General features: G+C 40.5%; 2 protein-coding genes across 7 annotated transcripts; one reads left to right on the plus strand and one right to left on the minus strand.

Annotated features, from left to right (window-relative positions):
• Positions 1 to 1,064: 1,064 nt before the first annotated feature.
• On the plus strand, positions 1,065 to 2,682 carry dnajc19 (DnaJ (Hsp40) homolog, subfamily C, member 19). The gene is made up of 6 exons (XM_042056262.1): positions 1,065 to 1,209; positions 1,926 to 1,977; positions 2,096 to 2,163; positions 2,251 to 2,330; positions 2,436 to 2,506; positions 2,597 to 2,682. Exons 1-6 carry the CDS (start codon positions 1,207 to 1,209, stop codon positions 2,665 to 2,667), a joined length of 345 nt encoding a protein of 114 aa, XP_041912196.1. The 5' UTR covers positions 1,065 to 1,206; the 3' UTR covers positions 2,668 to 2,682.
• Positions 2,683 to 2,854: 172 nt separating this feature from the next.
• Positions 2,855 to 15,260, minus strand: fxr1 (fragile X mental retardation, autosomal homolog 1). Of its 6 annotated transcripts, none has more exons than XM_042056256.1 (18): positions 15,110 to 15,260; positions 13,037 to 13,089; positions 12,742 to 12,835; positions 12,572 to 12,643; positions 12,312 to 12,460; positions 12,042 to 12,135; positions 11,826 to 11,942; positions 9,649 to 9,819; positions 8,396 to 8,474; positions 8,191 to 8,300; positions 8,098 to 8,115; positions 7,755 to 7,841; positions 7,344 to 7,554; positions 6,208 to 6,417; positions 5,226 to 5,432; positions 4,835 to 4,912; positions 4,264 to 4,346; positions 2,855 to 3,959 (listed from the first exon to the last, which is right to left on the minus strand). In XM_042056256.1, the coding sequence occupies exons 1-18, from the start codon at positions 15,158 to 15,160 to the stop codon at positions 3,789 to 3,791; spliced, it is 2,055 nt and encodes a 684-aa protein (XP_041912190.1). In that variant the 5' UTR covers positions 15,161 to 15,260; the 3' UTR covers positions 2,855 to 3,788. The 6 variants fall into 6 exon arrangements, with proteins under 6 accessions (XP_041912190.1, XP_041912188.1, XP_041912192.1 ...); XM_042056254.1 differs by having other exon boundaries at positions 7,755 to 7,847; XM_042056258.1 differs by lacking the exon at positions 8,098 to 8,115.
• Positions 15,261 to 19,247: the final 3,987 nt, after the last annotated feature.

The raw sequence follows: 19,247 nt of genomic DNA on the forward strand, positions 1-19,247 counted from the left end.
GTGCCTGGCTCAGAGAGGACAGATTCATCATTAAACCTGACTTTCACTGATGGCTATGGGGTCCACTACAATTTACAATTTCTATACTGCCCTTGCCTGCGAAAAAACACTATAATTATGCAAATGAAGGGGCAATAATTAGAACCTTTAACAGTTCATTGTGTTGTTGCTGTAGTATTATCCATTCCAAGTCCGGGATTGTGGTATTCCTTTCTATTTGAAAAGGCACAAAACAGATGGAATAAAGTTCACTAAACTCCTGTCCTGGTGTCTCCAACATATGGGTTATATGCAAGTTGGAAGGAAAGCCCTTGCTGAATATTAGGTTGACATGAAAAAGTATTTATATGTTGCTATGTATCTATTTATTAGGCTAATTTATTAAGATGTTTAAGCTATTCAAGCAATGACCTGTAGTTGAACACAAATGCTAAGTTAGTTTGAAAAAAGGCAAATCCTTCACCTGCCTTCAATGACAGGTTATAGGCCTCAAAACTATTCAACTAGCCATTGGGCTCAAATTACTTCCAACAGAATGTATGTGGAGTTATCCGTCTTGTTCTTTTTGGGAATAATAAATAAACAGGTACTTCAAGCTTACCTTCATTCCTCAAGAAGAAAAAAAATATAACTGGGCCTATGACATGAGGTTCTAAAGCCTATGCCTTTTCATATCTCAATAGGGTGCCTAAAGTTGCCTTCTTTAACAGAAAGACACTGCTAAAAGTTAGTCTCTCTAAACTTACATAAATATGATAAAACAGTAGGCTATTACAAAAATTATTGATATCAGATTAGCCTAATAATGACAGGCGGTAGTGCATTCTGCAAAAATAATAAAATAAAAAAAAAGTCAGCTGTCAGGAGCTCCTGTAGAAACAACTGCAACTTAAGTAGGCTAGACATTTGTTTAGTGCTCCTGTGGAATTCCCTATTGCTTTTTAAAACACCAAATATCTTTCTACGTCTAACAAGTTAATTATGTGAGAATGCTGACCTACAGTGAAAGAAGGAGCCAAGTGTTTACGTCAGTATGATTGTTTTGCGACATATTATTCGGTTTACGACCATCACAAGGCACAAAGTTCAGATGTCACCCAAATATCAAAACATGAGGTTTGCAATGACATTGCTCAGTAGAACACCATGACACTGCGCTATGATTAAAAGCGTTTTGGAAGAAAGGACCTCAGCTTCGAAAAAAACATGGTAATGCTAACATTCTGACTGTTCCTTTAGTTGGCATATTAAACTAGTTAAGGGGAATAGCGTTGTTTTAGCTGGCTAGGTTGCTAAGATTAATGTTAGCTAATTAGATAACGTTAGTTAGAGTTATCTTGTTACGTTACCTTTATGCTTGTAATACAGTACTTCTGCGAGTAAAAGCCGTTTTGCTAGATACTACTGAATGATTACTGTACCACTTTAACACTTCAAGGTTGATTACCTTGCACGAGGTTCGATGATCGGTCAGACAACTTCACTAACGCCAGGAAGCTAGTGGTGTATGCTCAAGTCCTGGTAATGCACAGTGTAATCACGAAGCATGAGCCAAATAATACGATATGTAATCTTAGTTATCCTCAGAAATATGTGTAGGACATTTGCCTTTAAAGACTGTAGGGAGAAGTCTCGAAGAGTAAAAGCTACAGTCCGACAACTACTACATCTAAACACCTGACCCCTCTTGAGACAATTTCTTATGATTTAAGATTCCTGGTCATATGGGTTTTTATCATGACCGTAGCTATAATTTCAGTGAAGGAAATCGACACAACATTAAGAAGTCTTACCACAGATATAAGAATATAACCAGGTAATCGCTTCCTGGTGGTTATGCTGAACCTGATGGTACAAATTATTAAATGCAAATTGCCTGAATTTGTTAAACGGTGCAATCAAGCAATATTGTTTCTTATTTGCAGGCGAGCTCTATGGTGGCTGTGGGCCTGACACTGGCTGCTGCTGGATTCGCAGGTAAGTGCAGACAAGACTTTAATACACTAAACTTTTTAAAAAAGTATTTCACTTGTAATCATCGTAGTTAACTCTTTATAACCTTTATTCTGCCCTGTTGCTTTTATGTTTGGTGTAGGTCGTTATGCCATGCAAGCAATGAAACATATGGAGCCTCAGGTTAAACAAGCTATGAAAACTTTCCCGGTGAGTGTACATAATTGAGATATTTGGTGTCATGTACTGACAGCATGTTATATGAAATTACCCTGGGGTTTTCTTTATCCATCCCAGACTTTTAGTAGTGGGTACTACAAGGGTGGGTTTGAGCCCAAAATGACCAAGAGGGAGGCTGCCTTGGTATTAGGGGTCAGGTAAGACATCAGCATACACACACAGTACAAGCACAGCTCATTTTTAAATTGTAGAATGGATACCTGTAAGTATATGCATATATTCATATGCTGTCTCCTTCTCAGTCCAACAGCAAACAAGACCAAGTTAAGTGAAGCACACAGAAAGCTAATGGTTTTAAATCATCCAGACAGAGGCAAGATTCTCCAAGATTATCCTTCAGATGTGCTTCATACTTCCATAACACTTTCTTCATGCAGATACTAACATAACTTTCTTCTTACAGGGGGATCACCATATATTGCTGCAAAGATTAATGAAGCAAAAGATTTACTTGATGGACAAGCAAAGAAATAAACTTCTTTTCTGTAACTGGAGGGTATTTTTGTATTGAATGTGCATTGCTATAAAAATGAAATGCTACAGATTTAATCTGTTTCCTTTTCATATCTCTACTTACTTTGACTTTACTTCATGCTGGCTTTAGTGAGACTGCAACAGATAAATAAGTAGTTTCCCAAAGACTCTTGTCATGAACATTGTCTGGAAGATCAAATTTTTATTTAAGAACTACTTGCATACAAAACATATTGCACATCAAACAACCATAATGATCATTTAAAAAAAAAATCAGGACTAACAAACGTAGTTTACATAACAGAATATCTGGAAATTGATCTTTCAGTAGTCCAAATTGTCACCTGCGTGCAAGTGCGTTCAGCCAGTTTAGTGTTGACAGAAAATAACTGCTTACTTCTTAAATACTGTACATTTCATAATAAATAAACCGAAAAAGGCTTCTTTTGCAAAAACAGTCACTGTCAATTACCTTCCTGTTAAAGGATGAGAAACAAACTTAAAATATCTCAGCGGAGTGCTTTTCTTGAAGCATTTAAAATGGACAACAACAATAACAGACCAGTTTCCAGACCAGAAGTTTTCTAAAGGGAAAGTGTTACAATTCAGTGCAAATTTTTTTTTTCCTTTTCCAGACTGCATTTCCTAGTTTTTCCACATATGAAGAAGTGGTTGCATATTAAAATGTAACAAAAAAGCAGCTAAATCTCCTCAATAAAATGTTAAGATGCCTAGACTCTTCCCCATTGTCATCGTCTTAATTTCCAGATACGTTTTAAAGAACCGGCCAACTTTGTCTCTTTGTACTCACCAAAGGCACAACATCTGATCATGTACTTAAAAACATCATTAGGCGCAACTTAGTGTGTGTATTTATTTATTTATTTATGTATGTATTATTATTTTTCTTATTTCCTTCTCTTCCATAATTAATCAAAACCTTCCCAACCCTTCGTTTTTGTTCCATGGTGAAGGAACTGAAAAGTGCAGTAGAGAGAAATCTGGAAGTCCATATGTCTATCTTTGGCAAGCTTTTACAAGCACTATTGTAAAAATGTAACGGTTAGGAGTTTGTTTTTTCTTAAAAAAAAAGAAAGAAAGAAAAGACGATGACAGCCACTTTAAGAGATCCCGTTCATGACAGCCTGCTTCTTTCCATTGTCCTGGTAATTGACTTTCGACACCCTTTCAGCAGAGGCCCGCTGAGCTTTGCCGGCGTCGCCAACTTTGTTGCTCGGGCCATTGCTCATGGTGGCCGAAGGGCTGTGCTCTGCGATAGAGTCCACTTGACCCTGAGGAGGAGCGAGGGGGGGGTTTAAAAACAGCCTGATGCAGGATGGATCTTTGGCAAATCAACATTTGACTATCTCCTAAGCACAACACACTACCATGGTTATTTCTGAACTGAGGTAGTGCATCATGGACCGATCCACACAGGCAAATGCTAAATATAGCATAAACTCATTTAGTAGAAGCACATCTCCCTAGAACTGTTCCCATCACTTCTGCAAATACAAAATAAGTCAATGTACAGTTTCTCGATGTATGAATGTTTTACATGGATCACCCTGAAATGCCATAAATGGTGACGCTTACCAAGTCTTTTTTCTTCTTCAGATCTTTTGGGTTCTTCTGTCTGCTTTGCGAGTCAGCGCGTGATATGTAATCCGCCACCGTAACTGAAATAAATAGTTTGGACTTTTTAACTCAAAACTTGATCAGCATCATGATGCTTCATGTTTCTGAACAAATGATCAGACATTACCTTTACCCATGCACAATAATACAAAATGTAGTTAGGTGTACGGTACAAACAGGCCTTAATGGTTTTATTAGATTCATTAATTAACAGATACTAGAGTAGGTCGAGGTCAGCAAGGCCATTACATTTCAAATAAAACAATATGGTTTTAAATTCACACATTGGTTAGTTCAGTTAAGATAATATACTGCTGTTAACATACAAGATTCTCTATAATCATAACTGTTCTAAAGTTATGTTTATTCACTGAGTCCAGATCATGTTCAAAAGGAAACTGCATCCAGGCACAGACTTAAGAGGCACTTTCCTCCATGCCCCAGACCTTACCATGCTAGTTTTGTGAGTTAACATGACAACTCCTAACATGCGCGTTGGCACACAGCACACACAGCGTCCACCGGTTACCTGGCTGCCTCTCCTCGGGAGGGCGGAAACGGCGACGCCTGCTACGGTTACGGCGCTGTGGCTTTGCCTCAGAATCATCTACAAAGAGGGCCACAATCTATGAAGACGCCTCGTCCCTTAACGGACCGCTTTTTTGCTTTGACCACATGTCTAAGAAATGTAACTCATGCTTGTGGCTGTTCCGCACAAGATTTTGAAGGCCGGAAGAGTTACAGTACCTCACCTCATTTACCAAGACTTTAAAAGGTGTATGATGACTGCCTTCCCTAGCACATTACGAATGGTCACTTAATGGAACATCAAATCATTACTGCTGCCACAAGTCAGTCAACGTATGAGACCAGTTATGAAGTGATGTATTTGGAGGAGAGGAGAGCAGACGGAGTCTTACCCAGGCCGTTCTCACTAAGCGAGGCATTGTCAGACTCGCTCATGCCGTCCATCAGGGTGGCGTCTTCATCGGTGCGGCGGCGGCGAGACCTACGACGACGGTTTCCTGCACTGTTGGCATGAGAGTCGCTTGCGTCTGTGTCGGCCGTCTGGTCTGTCTCTGTGTTGTCTAGCAGGCTGTACGGGTTCCCATCAGGGTCACGAAGCACTAGAGGGAAAGAAAATCAACTTCAGTGTATGCTCAGTATTTTTATACCAATACTTAAAAAAACTACTAAAACTAGTCCTTGGGCAAAAAGTACAGTTTCGTATCAGTGCACCAAGCTACAAGATCAAACTAGGTGCACAGATGCGGTCATCATGTAAATGATCCATGTGGGAAATATTTTTCACTTTTTTGTGATCGTTGTTTATTACTAGCCTGATCTGGGTACCCACAATTGGTAAATGTTCCATCGTAATAAGAGTAGACTTAAATTTGGAATCACTGGACAAGCCTAACCAATCACATTGATGAGGGATTCCTAATGTTACTTCCTACTTCGCCTAACCTTTACAAACTGATAATAACACGCATTGGCAGTCAGGAAACAATGCATTTACCTTTTCTGTATAAATTTACACATTCTTCCAACTGAATTTTTTTGATGTTTGTAGGTGTTGCTACTACTGTTTACCACAGCCACTTTCGATTTCGAAACTAACGTCATCCCCTCTCGTCGCTGATTCACCTGCCATCCTGGTGGCTGAGGGAAACGTAAACGCATTGAGAGGAGCCAAACTAGTATCTCAGTTAAATGAAAATGAGTGGAGATACTAGGCGATTGGGGCCAGACTAGTGTATTACCCATGTCATGTGTAATGAATAAGCATTTATGAGTGGTAATAGAGTTTTAAGGTTGGCTATTTCTAATACAGTGAGTAAACATTTTAGTCATGGGGCTCCCCATTACTAACCAGCGTGTTCAAAAACGAGGTCTTACCAGAGCTGATGGAGGTCGAGCCTCCTCTCCCTCCTCCACGGCCTCTCCCCCAGGGTGCCCCTCGTCCACGCCCGGGACCGGGTCTCCGGCGGCTGTCCCTCTGCTGCCGCAGGCCCCGCTCTGGCTCCTCGGCCGCCAGAGACCAGTCGCTCAGTTCATCCTTGCGGTCAGACTCTGTCTCAGAAGCATTGGACTGATCGGAGTTGGTGCCTACCATTGACAGGATTCATTTCAATTAATTTGAGAAAGTCACTGATCAATATTAATGAGCACTTCAACTGGATTGGGTTTAGACTTTGCATTATGTGTGGGGAAGTGGAATCAGATACACAAATTCATGCAAACACACTTTTCAAGGGACATTATCATTGTGGCAGTTTAGTATGGGTTGAAGGCACCCAATACAACTGATGTATCTTAGGCAGTAGTGGAGAGGCCAGCCTTGTGCAATGGCTCTTATTCTTTTTTTCATTTGGCACTCAGCAGGCATAGTCTGACTGATGTAGTTGTATATGGAAGAAATGACTTGTAATGCCCTATTTGTATGAACGTTTTCTTGAGAGTGGTACTGTCCACCTCCAAATGTATTTTATCCAACCACAGTTCCACACTAAAATGTGTACTGCAAGCATTCCTCCTGCTTTTTACAATGATACAATCACTGAAGACATATGAATGTAAGGTGCGGCTGGGTCCAAAGTCACCAGATATGACAATCGAGGACTATGATTGTTAGTTGGTTTGAACAGCTCAGAGCTTAGGTTTCATTTCACTGTTACGGAAGTTTCAGTTTCATTTCATTGCTATTTCACTAGATGTACCAGTTAAGTTTCGTTTCAGCGTAATTACACATGGGGAGTGAATTGCATTTCATGAAAACACACACAGGACATCTTTCTGCATAACAGCAAGAGCTAAACCACAATGACGCTGATCCACAACAGCAAATGCATTTAACGTGAATTCCTGCATCTGAGATCATACATCCTTGTACATTATTGTTTAATCAATGTAATAAAGTATTATTAGACTGCCCTGCTTCCAGTGCATCTCTATTACATAAAGAACAGAACAGAAGTATACATACAAATTGAGTTTGCCAAGTTACAAAAGCAGCTAGACCGGGGCTTCAGTACCATAGCCAGACGTATAGTTGGGGCCCCTACGCCCACGGCCTCTGCCGGAGTAGGAGCGGCTGTTGTGGAGGGGCATGTTGGAGGCGCTGTCGTCCGTGGTGTAGCCCTTGTCCTTGTCTCCCGGGCGCCCAGGCTGGGGTCTGTAGCCCATGCCGATCTGCCGGAGCTGCTCGTCAATCTGCAGGCGCTCCATACGCAGCTGCTCCACTTCCTGCAAGGACCCGACAGATTAGTTTGAAATGCACACCATGACTGTCCAAACTTATAAAGGCAATTAATACTATCCTCCGACAATATACATTTTGATAATATTTGTTTAAAGCTTTAGGCCTCATCAATTCAGTCGGTGCATATTCATCAGGAGTAACAAGGATTTTGTAGGTTTTCACAACATCTCACTGTAATACTTACATTCAGGTAGGCGATGTGGTATTCCAGCAGAACTTGAACGTTGCCGATGCTCTCCTTTGTGCCGACAAATGTGAAGGGGACCATTCCCTGTGTCAGAAAGTACAAAAGCCACGGCTGCATTAAATTTTGAGTCCATGTATGTACAACTGGGAATGTTTTTTGTGGATGTTTTTATCAGACAAGGCAATTAAGTAGGGAACACATCATGTTGTTGCTAAGCCATACTACTTTTAATGTATCCAAAGGAAAATGACATTAAATGATCTATAGGATCTTTTGCTATTTCTCACGTCTACATTTCTAGCTGAATGGTAGGAAGCTTGATAGCATTGTGAACAATTACCTGGTGACATGACAGAAGCTTTAAAAAGAAAATACACAGTTAGTCACATAACAAAGCTTTTGGCAAACATGACACTAAGAAAAAGAAGCTTACCTCTTGTCGAGGGAGTTTATTGTCATTGTCTCCTTCAATGCGTACCCTCACCACCCCTGACTTATCAACAAGCTCCTGGATGACTTTTCCATTTTTGCCAATTACTTTGCCTATAACACACATGAGGTTTTTTCCTTTAGAGTCAGGACCTGCACAGTGTAGTAACCACAATGTACAGTCTTCGATGCAAAGCGCTTTTACTCACCAACCAAATTTCTGGGAATCTGCACAGAGTCCTCCACAAACTCCAGATAGCTTCTTGCCTTCTTTACAGCTTCAGCACTCTACAGTAACAGCAAAACACAATGAAATGTCCAAAACATTACTTAAATTAGTAAAAATAATGTCCCATCACCCCAAGTCCAATTCTACTTTCAACACATTCATATTAAAGGACAATTCCGGCGCAAAACCAACCTAGTGGTTAATAACACATGTGTATCGAGTTGGTCCGTTCTCTGGGATATGTTTTCATGCTAATCGAACGTGACCAGTTTGAGAACTTTGTAAGTCTACAGACAGTTTATTAAAAAGATAGTTTAGAAACAGTACCATTCACGTATACAAGCGGGCACCATCTTGGGAAAACAGTCACGTGACAGTTCAGCTTGCGTTGCTCCACTCCAACGTCGTGCAACGTGAGCTGAATTGTCACGGGACTGTTTTCCAAAGATGCCGCCAGCCTGTATACATGAACGGTAGAGTTTCTAAACTATCTTTTTAATAAACTGTCTGTACACTTACAAGGTTCTCAATGCTTCGGTTTACATGTAGGGCCACTCATTATGCTACCGTGGAAATGTGGTGCTATTTTGAGCCTTGTTAGTGGTATAGAAATAGCGATTTCTTTTTACTTTGCATGTGCCCCGAAGACCAGCGTTAAACGCATATTAGCGGTTTGTGGTAAAACTGGTCACATTCGATTAGCATGAAAACATATCCCAGAGAACGGACCAACTCGGTACACATGTGTTATTAACCCATAGGTTCATTTTGCACCGGAATTGTCCTTTAAGGCTGTTCCTATTTAACCTGACCCTAGCCAGATGAATGTCGTTCCGCTTAGCTCCGCCTAGCTTCACTCACATCCATCTGGGACATCTTCCATTGAGAGTGATTTCTCCAACCAACTTTATGGTTTAGCCAATCAGGACGCAGGACGGGAGTTTCATAGATGTGACATAGCGTAGAAGCGACTGTGAGTCTGTTATTAGTCTGTTATTGGCTTCGATGTGAGTGGTTGAAGTAGCACGTCAATAGATGACGGACAAGTGGCTTATTCAATCATATGCAAGCATTTTTTGATTAGGCCCAGCCTTCTGAAGCAACACTTCAATGGATCGGTTCCAGATGGATGAGTGGAGCTAGGCGGAGCGAAATTCATCTGGCTATTGCCAGGTTAGTTCCTATTAGCATTTTTAATATTTCATAAGTATCAAAAAATGGAAGAGCACAAACCTCTCCATAAATCCTGAACGTGCCGCTTTGCTCATCCAGTTCGATAGCAGTGACTCCAGGGACCTTCCTGGCCTGCTGGATGTTGCTCCCGTGGCTCCCGATAGCCAGGCCCATCAGGTCCTCTCGAACAGTGAACTCCTCCTGGAAGGCTGAAGCCAGCTGCTTTGTGCTCTAGAACAGAAAGCATGGCACCGTTTTAGTGGAAATTGTGCTCTAAATTTAGTCAAGACACAGGTTCAGAAATAGGCCGAGGTTACATTAGGTAGGTCTCAACTGTACCTCAACATAACTCATAGGAAAAAACCTGTCAAGAAGAAAATTAGGGGGAAAGAATTGCTCATTTAACAATGTATTCCTCATCATCACATCTAAAACCCCAAAATTTTTACTATTAATCACTTTAAGGCTGTGACGGCCGGTGAGGCTTGCTTGATTCTCATGGTTTTAAGCTAATTTAGCGTTGTTGTGCATCGTGCATAAGGATATGTGGATGAAATTTATTTATGTTTCCCTTGTCATTTGGTAAAATAAATGCTCAAAAGATTAACAACTTGAAGAAAATCTATCTTTATAGGAGTTAAAGTGTCTTGTATCATTTCTATGATTTTGGTGAGCTCTAATTACAAACCATGGAATTACAAACCATCTCCAGATCCTAAATGGTTGCGTATCCTAGGCTACTACTCAAATTCAATTAAACCCACCCATAGGCTAGATCTTAGTTTCACAGCCTAGGTATGTTAGCAACACAGGGCTTGAAAGCTTTGACTGTATAACAAACAAAAACGAAACAATGTGTGGAATTTATCTAGGAATAGGCTACTGAAGGTAGGGGCGAGCTACCTCGCTAGCTTGTTTAATTTGGTTCCTTTGTTAACACAATGTAGGCTACGTTTTTTTGCACAAAATTGCGTCTGCTAATAAACTTAAACATAAACTAGAGATGCACCGATTGCAATTTTTGGGCCGGTTCCGATTTTTCATAGAATTTCACCTGCCGATACCGATTTTAGCCGATTCCGATTTCATTTCTTCTAACCATTTTACAGCACACACAAATAGTTATGTTCCATCTTATCTTTAATATAACATGTTATTATAGAAATGTAATCAATAATGAAATGGCTGTTTAAATAATGGAACCGGTGATTAGACAGATTCTTCTTCAAGTCTAACTTCAGCTGCAGTATCAAACTATAATGCCAGTGTAATTATAATGCCATATGCTATAATGCCAACTACAGTTTGGGACATTCATTTCACAGACTACTAATATAAATCCACTGTTATGGAACATCCATTTTTTCTTCTCACATCCAATATCCAACTAAAGATATAAGGACAATTTCCATGATACATTTGAACATGCTACCATGGAACATATTTTCATATGCATTGATGAATTTATGGGAGGGCGAGGGAAAAGTGGGAGTAGGCTATCACGCAAACACAGGGGAGAAGTGCTAATAGCGATTAGGTGCTCCACCATATATGAAAACAGTGCACGTCTGTTTTGCGGTGAAAAGCTTAAATCCAAATTCCTGTTAAATGCATCAATTAGGCTATAGAAACTTTGAGACACAGCTGATTCAGTATTTAGAGCATCAGTTTTCTTCATTGTAGGCAACTTTAACTTTTGTTTGCCTTTCTATTAGTGGAGTAGAACTACTAGGGCTACTGTATGTCGCTGCTTGTTGACATCTTATTATCATGTAGCCACTGTATGATCGCTAAACTTTGATTCTTTTTAATGTCGCAATCGGTTATCTCCGTTCAGCTGCGCTTGTGGTTCAGCTGTGGGCACGCAATTAGCGGCAGGGATGGGCGGTGATGAGCGATGTTTACGTACCCTATGAAGTGACAGCTTAGTAAATTCCATGCAATATGGCAAAGCACAGTGTTCGCTTCATAGAAAAACTCAATAGCCTATTAGCGCTTTCTGTGCCTGGTTGCTAGCTTCTTCAAACTTTGCAAACTCAGCTGGGTGTTACAATTGCAGCAGGCGAGTGCATTTGACCGGTATAAAATCGGCATGTCTCAGACTGACCGGCCGGTCGCCCGTCATGGCCATTGCAGTGGCGCTTGAATTCCAGGAGCGGCGCTGCGCCGCTGCAGAGTACATTGTAGGGGAAACACTGAAACCACAAAGTGTATAAAGCCTATGGTGCACTTTTCACCTCTAGGTGTTTTGTGGCTTCCTCGTTCCTGGACATCAGCATCAGCTTAGTCCGGATGCTCCGCAGGTGCATGTCACTGAGCAGGGGAACACGCTTGACCGTGGATTCATTCTTGGACTGGAAGAGGAAAAATGGCATGAAATGTGGCCTAGTACGTCTCCCTGTGATGCTGGAAAAATGTATGATGAACGTGTGTGGGAAGAAAGTTGAACTCACCAAAACAACCAATTGGCCTTTTTCAGGACTGTAAAATATCCGACTGGCTCCCACTGCCTTCTTGAAGTCCTTGTGTGCCTGTTCACATTCACACCTAAGATGACACAGAAAAGTATTCAAAACTGAACATGACAACGATACAACAGACAACTCCATCTCACTGCACCTTAGGAACAAGCTACTTTAAATACATGCACATTGCATATGTTGAGATTCATATATGGTGAGTAGCTGTGGAAATGAACATGAACTTGAGGTGGCTGTACGCACGCTGATTTTATGTCGTCAGGAATGGGAACGGTGCATCTGAAGAAGGAGTTTTTTGTCACAGGCTTGTTTTGGTTCACAGGCCTGAGGCGTTCAAATGTGACTATTTCATTGTAGGTGGCGTCACAGGCCGCATACTCAATCACGTAAAACTGTGCAAACAGAAACAGTCACATGTAGACAACAACCTTCAACCTTTAGGACAAAAAAACAACAGAAGGTAAAGAACCATAAAAGTGTTAGGTGGTTGTAAAGGTACTCACATCTCCTTTAGTCATGCGAACTTTAGCTAGCCACCAGCCACAAGGTTCCTGATCATTTGCTCTGGAGAAGATCTGGGTAAAAGAACAGCAACACTAACAACAGAACCTCAAGCTCCCACTGCCCAAACATTATACCAGTGCACCGTACTGGACAAATCAAAGCTGCTTACCTCCACTTCATCCCCTTCACCAATCTCTTTCTTGGCATCAGGGGGTGGCGGCAACCGGACATCATTGAAGGGAAACTGTCTCTCTGGTTGCCAGCTATGAAATAAATAAATAATAAACTATTTTTCTTTGCCCCTAACTGTTTCAGACAAAGCACGGTGCATCTGAACATGGTGTGGCGTGTTTAGTTTCTCATTGTGTCTTCTGTTCTTCCTCTATTGCAACACCAACAATAAATCCTCGAACTTGGCAGAGATTTATTCTCTTAGGTAGGTTTCAAATTCTTGCTATACTTACTTATTTTCAAAGGAAATGGAGAGTGAATCTTCATGCACATCCTTGACATAGCCCTACAAGAGAGAAGTATTATTTCAATTTTATTTTCTCCTGACAAGTGTCAAAGCAGGGGAGTGGCAAAGATTCTTAAGGACAATGCACCAACCGCAGCATGTGTCACTTGGTAAATATCAGCTTTCAAGTATATGCTTTGCTAAGCAACCAAGTTTAGCCCTGAACTGAGACATACCCACTGTACTGTAAATGAACAGGTGCAGTGCTCATAAACTCTTGTGTCTAGCTGAAAGTTAGTAGAGTTTCTTGAAACAAGATCTTGTCATTAATTTTGAAGATTTTTAACACCAACATATTCTGACAAACTAACAAAAATAGTTTTGCTGTGAAACCAAAACTGGTAATTGGAAGTGGTTTAAAAATGAAATGGACAGAACTGAAAATGACCTTAACCTGCGCTTAAAGTGACTCTAGAGTGAGTGTTTAAGCTATCTCTAAAACTGCTATTCAAAAATAGACCTGGCGTCCAAAGTATCTGCTGAACCTGATGACAGCTTAAGACGGAAAGTGAACAGCTGACTGGTGGCTGCAGGCGCCTGGGCCAGAGAGGCATACATGGAATAACTTTCAGATGACCCTGTGATAGCATAATAACTCCACCTGGCAAACTGTCCCAATAAAAGAAACCCTTCCTAATGAATAGGGTGAAATGGTGAAGGTGCTGTACCCATACAGTAAGACAAATACCCTGCAATACAAGGCCCAATGGCACACACAGCAGACACATAGCAGACACATTTATTTTTCTGCCATTTTTGGAATGCATGTTTTTAACTTGGCAAGTGTAGACATTTATAATGATGTATTTCAGCAAGGCTACATTACAGTACCTCCTCTTATCGTCATTGGGCAACCAGAAATCGTTGCTAATCTTCAATCATTCAAGTTCAACACACTGAAAGGCAGCAAGCTCATTGCTCGGCTAATTTAATCTCATTAGTTACAACATATTGAATCATGTTATGTTGACATAATGAGACCACACTGTGTCATTAGCTACACAAGCCTTGGATGACCATATTTTCCTTGAATCGGAAGCTCTTGGCCGCGAAGGAGTTAGCCTAGCGTTTGAGATGTGTGGAGCTGGTATCGTTTGTTAATTCAGGCAGTTGAAGAGACTTGCGCATCAATTCAAAGACAGTTTCAATCAGACTCACCGACAAACAATACAAATGCATATTTTAATACCATTAGCTAAGTTGAATCTGGTGCTAAACGTAATGGAAATGCTATCGATAGCAATCCAGAGACCTACATTTGCTAACCGAGTTCGGTCCTATGTTGCATAAAAAACATTTTCAGTTTCAGGTACGTTAGCTAGCTACATGCTAATTTAGCTACGTCCTGGTTGACATAATTCCATTGCGTACACACATTCACAACAGATAACGTTTTGCGTCAAGTTAGTGCACATTTACGAATACTTGGATTTCGTGGCTGTATCAGTAGTACCAGATGTGTCCAATACACGCAACAAAGCGAACACATCACACAAATTCCTACAATATTTTGCTATTGATAAACTAGGAAGCTAACAAACCCCATGACAGATGAGGTCCACCGTTAGCAGCAAAGCTAAATGATGTTGCGTGGTAAGCACGAAAATAAAACTGGTTAGCTAAAGCAATTAGCTAGCAAGGTATCGATAGCTTTGTGGCGAAGTTAACTAAAGAATACATCCCGTTTGTGTTACATTGGACGATTGTTTATTTCCTCGACATGATCAGCAGTTTGCTATGTCTTTATGTGAAAATGACAATCCCAAAAGTCAGCTAGCTAGCTGTAACGCTATACATTTTCACTTCATAATCAGTCAGCTATGTAACGTTAGCCGACAAATGCTAGTTTTGTAATCTCCGTTGAAGTGTTCATGTTAGCTGTCTAGCCAGCTAACTGTGAGATCATACATTTGTGTCGTATGGCCAACATTTGTTTAACAACATTTGGGTTTGTAAAGTTCTTAAACTCTCAGCTGGCCCAGAGGTCCCTCAAAAAAAATATATTAATTTCAATATTTACCTTATAAAAAGCTCCGTTGGAGCCTCGCACCTCCACCGTAAGTTCCTCCATATTGGACAAGCAAAGCACTCTGGGAAGAGATTCTAGAAATGTATAGTTCTCACTTTCGGATGGTTAACGGAGAGACTGGGCAGTCTTAACAGTTAGGCCTAAGATATCTCCTTGGGATGTAAAAAAAGAAGAAGAAAAAAATAGCACCAATCTACTTTTGTGGCCAGTCTTAACAGTTAGGTTTAAGATATCTCCTTGGAATGTAAAAAAAAGATGAAGGAAAAAAATAGCACCAATCTACAGTGTCTTGTGAACAATGTAGGCCTACAGTGTACTGTACGCCTCATGAATGTAAACGGAAGCCTGTATGGAATGATACTGACATTATTGATTATGACATTAGCTGAGCACGTGTGAAAAATGGCTATGAGACTTGAAGGACCCTGTTTTGAGCCTGGTAATGGTAGGTAGTCTACCCCGTTCATCTGGTAATATCAAAGTAAGAACTTAACCATAACCATTCAGAACTTGTATGGGAAGAGACAGCTGCTCATTGGAGCTTAAACATCAGAATGTGTGTGTATGCACTGAAGCCTGATAGCCTAAAGTTATTGAAAGAAGTACAAAAACAGTATGCCTAATCAACAATTTTTCTCTTTTGAGTCATTGTTGTAAAACCACCCAATATCGTTTGCACTGTCAATACTTTTTGTTTTTCCTCTTTTTTTCCATTGATTTACTAATGAGAAGAAAGGTCAAGAAGTGACATGATTGTTTTTGCTAATAAATTTAGCTAGCCAACAAATGTCAAGTCACTGGTACAGGTAGCCTACATCATTACACTTGCATGCGCGTGCACGCTCACACAAAGGCCTACACATTCTGTTCACAGTCTTTTGTCAGATTTATAGAGCGTGTGTTGAAAAATGTATACAATGGTAAAAAGCTTTTTATCATGTGTTTCTATACGGAAATAACCAAACATATTCCAAATTCCAAAGCAATGTTTCTCAGTCACCAAGTGGCTAAAAAATGTAAGTTACTTATATAATGATTTTCACCATATTTTTTATTGCAGATCCCACAATACGAAGAAGCGTAGATGATCATACTATACAACTTGTAAGTTTATTTCCACAATGGAAAATGCACAAGTCTACTAATATACTGCTAGTGTATTATTGGCTGATTTAGGGCCCGTCCCAATACCTCCCCTACCCCTAGATTTTTGCCCTAACCCTCGTTTTTGCGCGTGCACGTGTAGGGCTAGAGTGTCCCATTAATTTAGGGAGCAAGGGGAAGTGCTATTTTCCCCTTAAAATCAACCCTCAAAATATAGCCAGGACCGAACACTAATGTTAGAAAATATCTCACGAAGCTATCTGACGATGTTCAAGATATCTGCTGAGTGCTTTGAGAGAGTCTGCCCATCAAATAACGTTATAGGCTATATCTGATCTGGGTAGATTCGTCAATATTTAAGGTGTGTGTTCTGGCATTCATATGAACACAAATATCTTTGTTGATTAACCAGACGTAGATAAACCAGCACAGCCCACACAACAATGACCGCTGGGCATGTTCCTGAATGAAAATAGTAGCAGGCTACTACCGGTAGACACGTCGGCGCTGCGCGTGATGTAGGTGAGCACGTTCGCTATGCTAATTTGCATATAGTGGTGTCCCAATTCATAGGGAAAGATCTTACCCTCCACTTCCCTTGTCGAGGGGGCTTTAATGTTGAGGGCAATCAAAACCAAGTGGAAGTTTTAAGGGGGGAGAAATGGGACGGGCCCTTACCCTATCCAGGGCTGTAGTAGAGGCTAAACGCAAGTAAACGCAGTTTATCCACCTCTGAAATTTCAGAAATAGAGTTTAACCACCTCTCAAAAGAGTTTATTCACCAATTGCAACTTTTAACATTCAAAAATCACACTGTATTATCCACATTCACAATATGTACACTCATCAACACTATAGAAACTATTTAATACCACACGTATGGTCATACACATTGGACAATTAACATCCACCATCATCAAACATGTTCTGAATGCCTTTTTAAAAAATCCGATATTGCATGGCGCAGTCCACCTTACCGTGATCACAGAATTCATAGTTTACCCACCTCTTGTTTTACCACTACTCCCCTGACCCTATCTAATTCAACAATAGAATACCCTTTTCTTTCGTTCAAGGGTTTCAGATACGGATAATCATTCTTATGAAAAATGCAAACTGAAGAGTTCTTTATTGCAATAATCCAGTGGAGATAGTCTACTACAGAATGTGATAGACAGTCAGGGAGTAAAAAGGAACACGCCACCATTTAGGAAATTGGGTTATTCACCACCTCCCCTAGAGTGAGATTAGTGGGCAAAAGCATTTTTGTCTCAGTGCATGCATTGTCTTATTCTGGCCTACCGGGGCAGCTGCGGCCTACTGGTTATAGGGCTTCAGGCTTGTAACCGAAGGGTTGCTGGTTCGATCCCCGACCAGTAGGAAAAATGTGGGCAGGAGAAATGGTTGAGCACTGCTCTCCCATGCCCACATCCACGGCTGAAGTGCCCTTGAGCAAGGCACCTAACCCCTCACTGCTCCCCGAGCGCCGCTGTTGCAGGCAGCTCATTGCTCCGGGTTAGTGCATGCTTCACCTCACTGTGTGTTCACTGTGTGCTGTTTGTGTTTCACTAATTCATGGATTGGGATAAATGCAGAGACCAAATTTCCCTCACGGGATCTAAAGAGTATATATACTTATACTTAGTTAGCTTAGCATAGTGAATGGAATCCAATGTCATCCAGATAGCATGATGAGTAAAAGTGAGCAAAATAAAATCCCTAATTACTTCTTGTGGCCTGTGTATGCACAACAAGTTGTTACAGCAGTGTCTTGCATGCACCGTCTTTGACCAACGTGCACGCACACACACACAAACACTACCTACCTATTATTGCAGAAAAAGAGAGCAATACTTTGCTAGTCTTTTTGCATTTGATTGCTTAGTCCACACAGTTGCACACATATACACACACACACACACACACACACACACACACACACACACACACACACACGCATGCCAAAAGCTCTTTCTCTCTGATCCTGAATTAATGCATTGATTACTTGATTCATGACACCTTAAATTTAAATACTCATTGGGCGGTAAACTGGCCAAACTGACTATATTTGAACATGCATAGGTAAGACTATGCGGTAATAGAATTGCATTGGATCTCTTTAAGCCCACATTCTGTGGCTTTCAATAGGGGGTTAGTTTGTAACATTTGACAAGTTTAGTTGTGGCTTTTTGAGTCCATCTCTGATACAGTATTTAGGCAATGAGATGTAACAGGCAAGTTAGCATAGATGATTTGTTGACTTTTTTCAGATTTATGGCATGTCTTGTATGCAGAGAAAAGCCGCATGCTCTCAAACACTGTCCAATTAATTAATCAGTGTCAGTGTAGTGATGAAGGAATAGATTTAATAGACCAGAGCTGCCAAATTTGGCCTATACTCTATGTTTTTGGCCCGCGGCCTGGTCAGAATTTCATTCTATGTCAACGTTCTATTAACTCAAAGACTGGTTGCCGTTCACTATCTGGCCACAATTTAACATTGTTTTAGAGGAGGCAATAGGGGGCGCTATTGAGCTTCTGTCAGTGCAGATCCATAGTCATGATGATGAAAAGAGTGAGGAGAAGCTAGTAACTATTATTTCTTAATGTGTTCAACTTCAAATTTATGTAAACACATTGTGTTGCACAAAAAGTTTTACAAAATATGGTTTCCATGGTTTAAATATGTCTCCATTCCTTCAAAGATTTTGATGGCTTCAGATACACCATATATTTCTACTCTTTAAAACAGTTATATGGATGTTCAATCATTTCATGATATGTACTGTAAACACAGTGCAAATTCTTTTCTTAAAAAATAGTCTACCTTTTAAAGAATGATAATTTTGCACAAATATGCAATTCAATTTAATGGTCCACAACTTGAACATTTAGTTTTGGCCCACGGCCCTCAACCCTGATTATTTTTTGGCCCAGACAGATATGGAAGGTTTGCAAAGTGATTTCATGCTCCCTTTTTTCAAAATACAAAAATAAAATAGTTTATTTTGATACATGGCATGTC

Source organism: Alosa sapidissima, chromosome 12 (assembly GCF_018492685.1).
Source record: "Alosa sapidissima isolate fAloSap1 chromosome 12, fAloSap1.pri, whole genome shotgun sequence".
NCBI lineage: Eukaryota > Metazoa > Chordata > Actinopteri > Clupeiformes > Clupeidae > Alosa > Alosa sapidissima.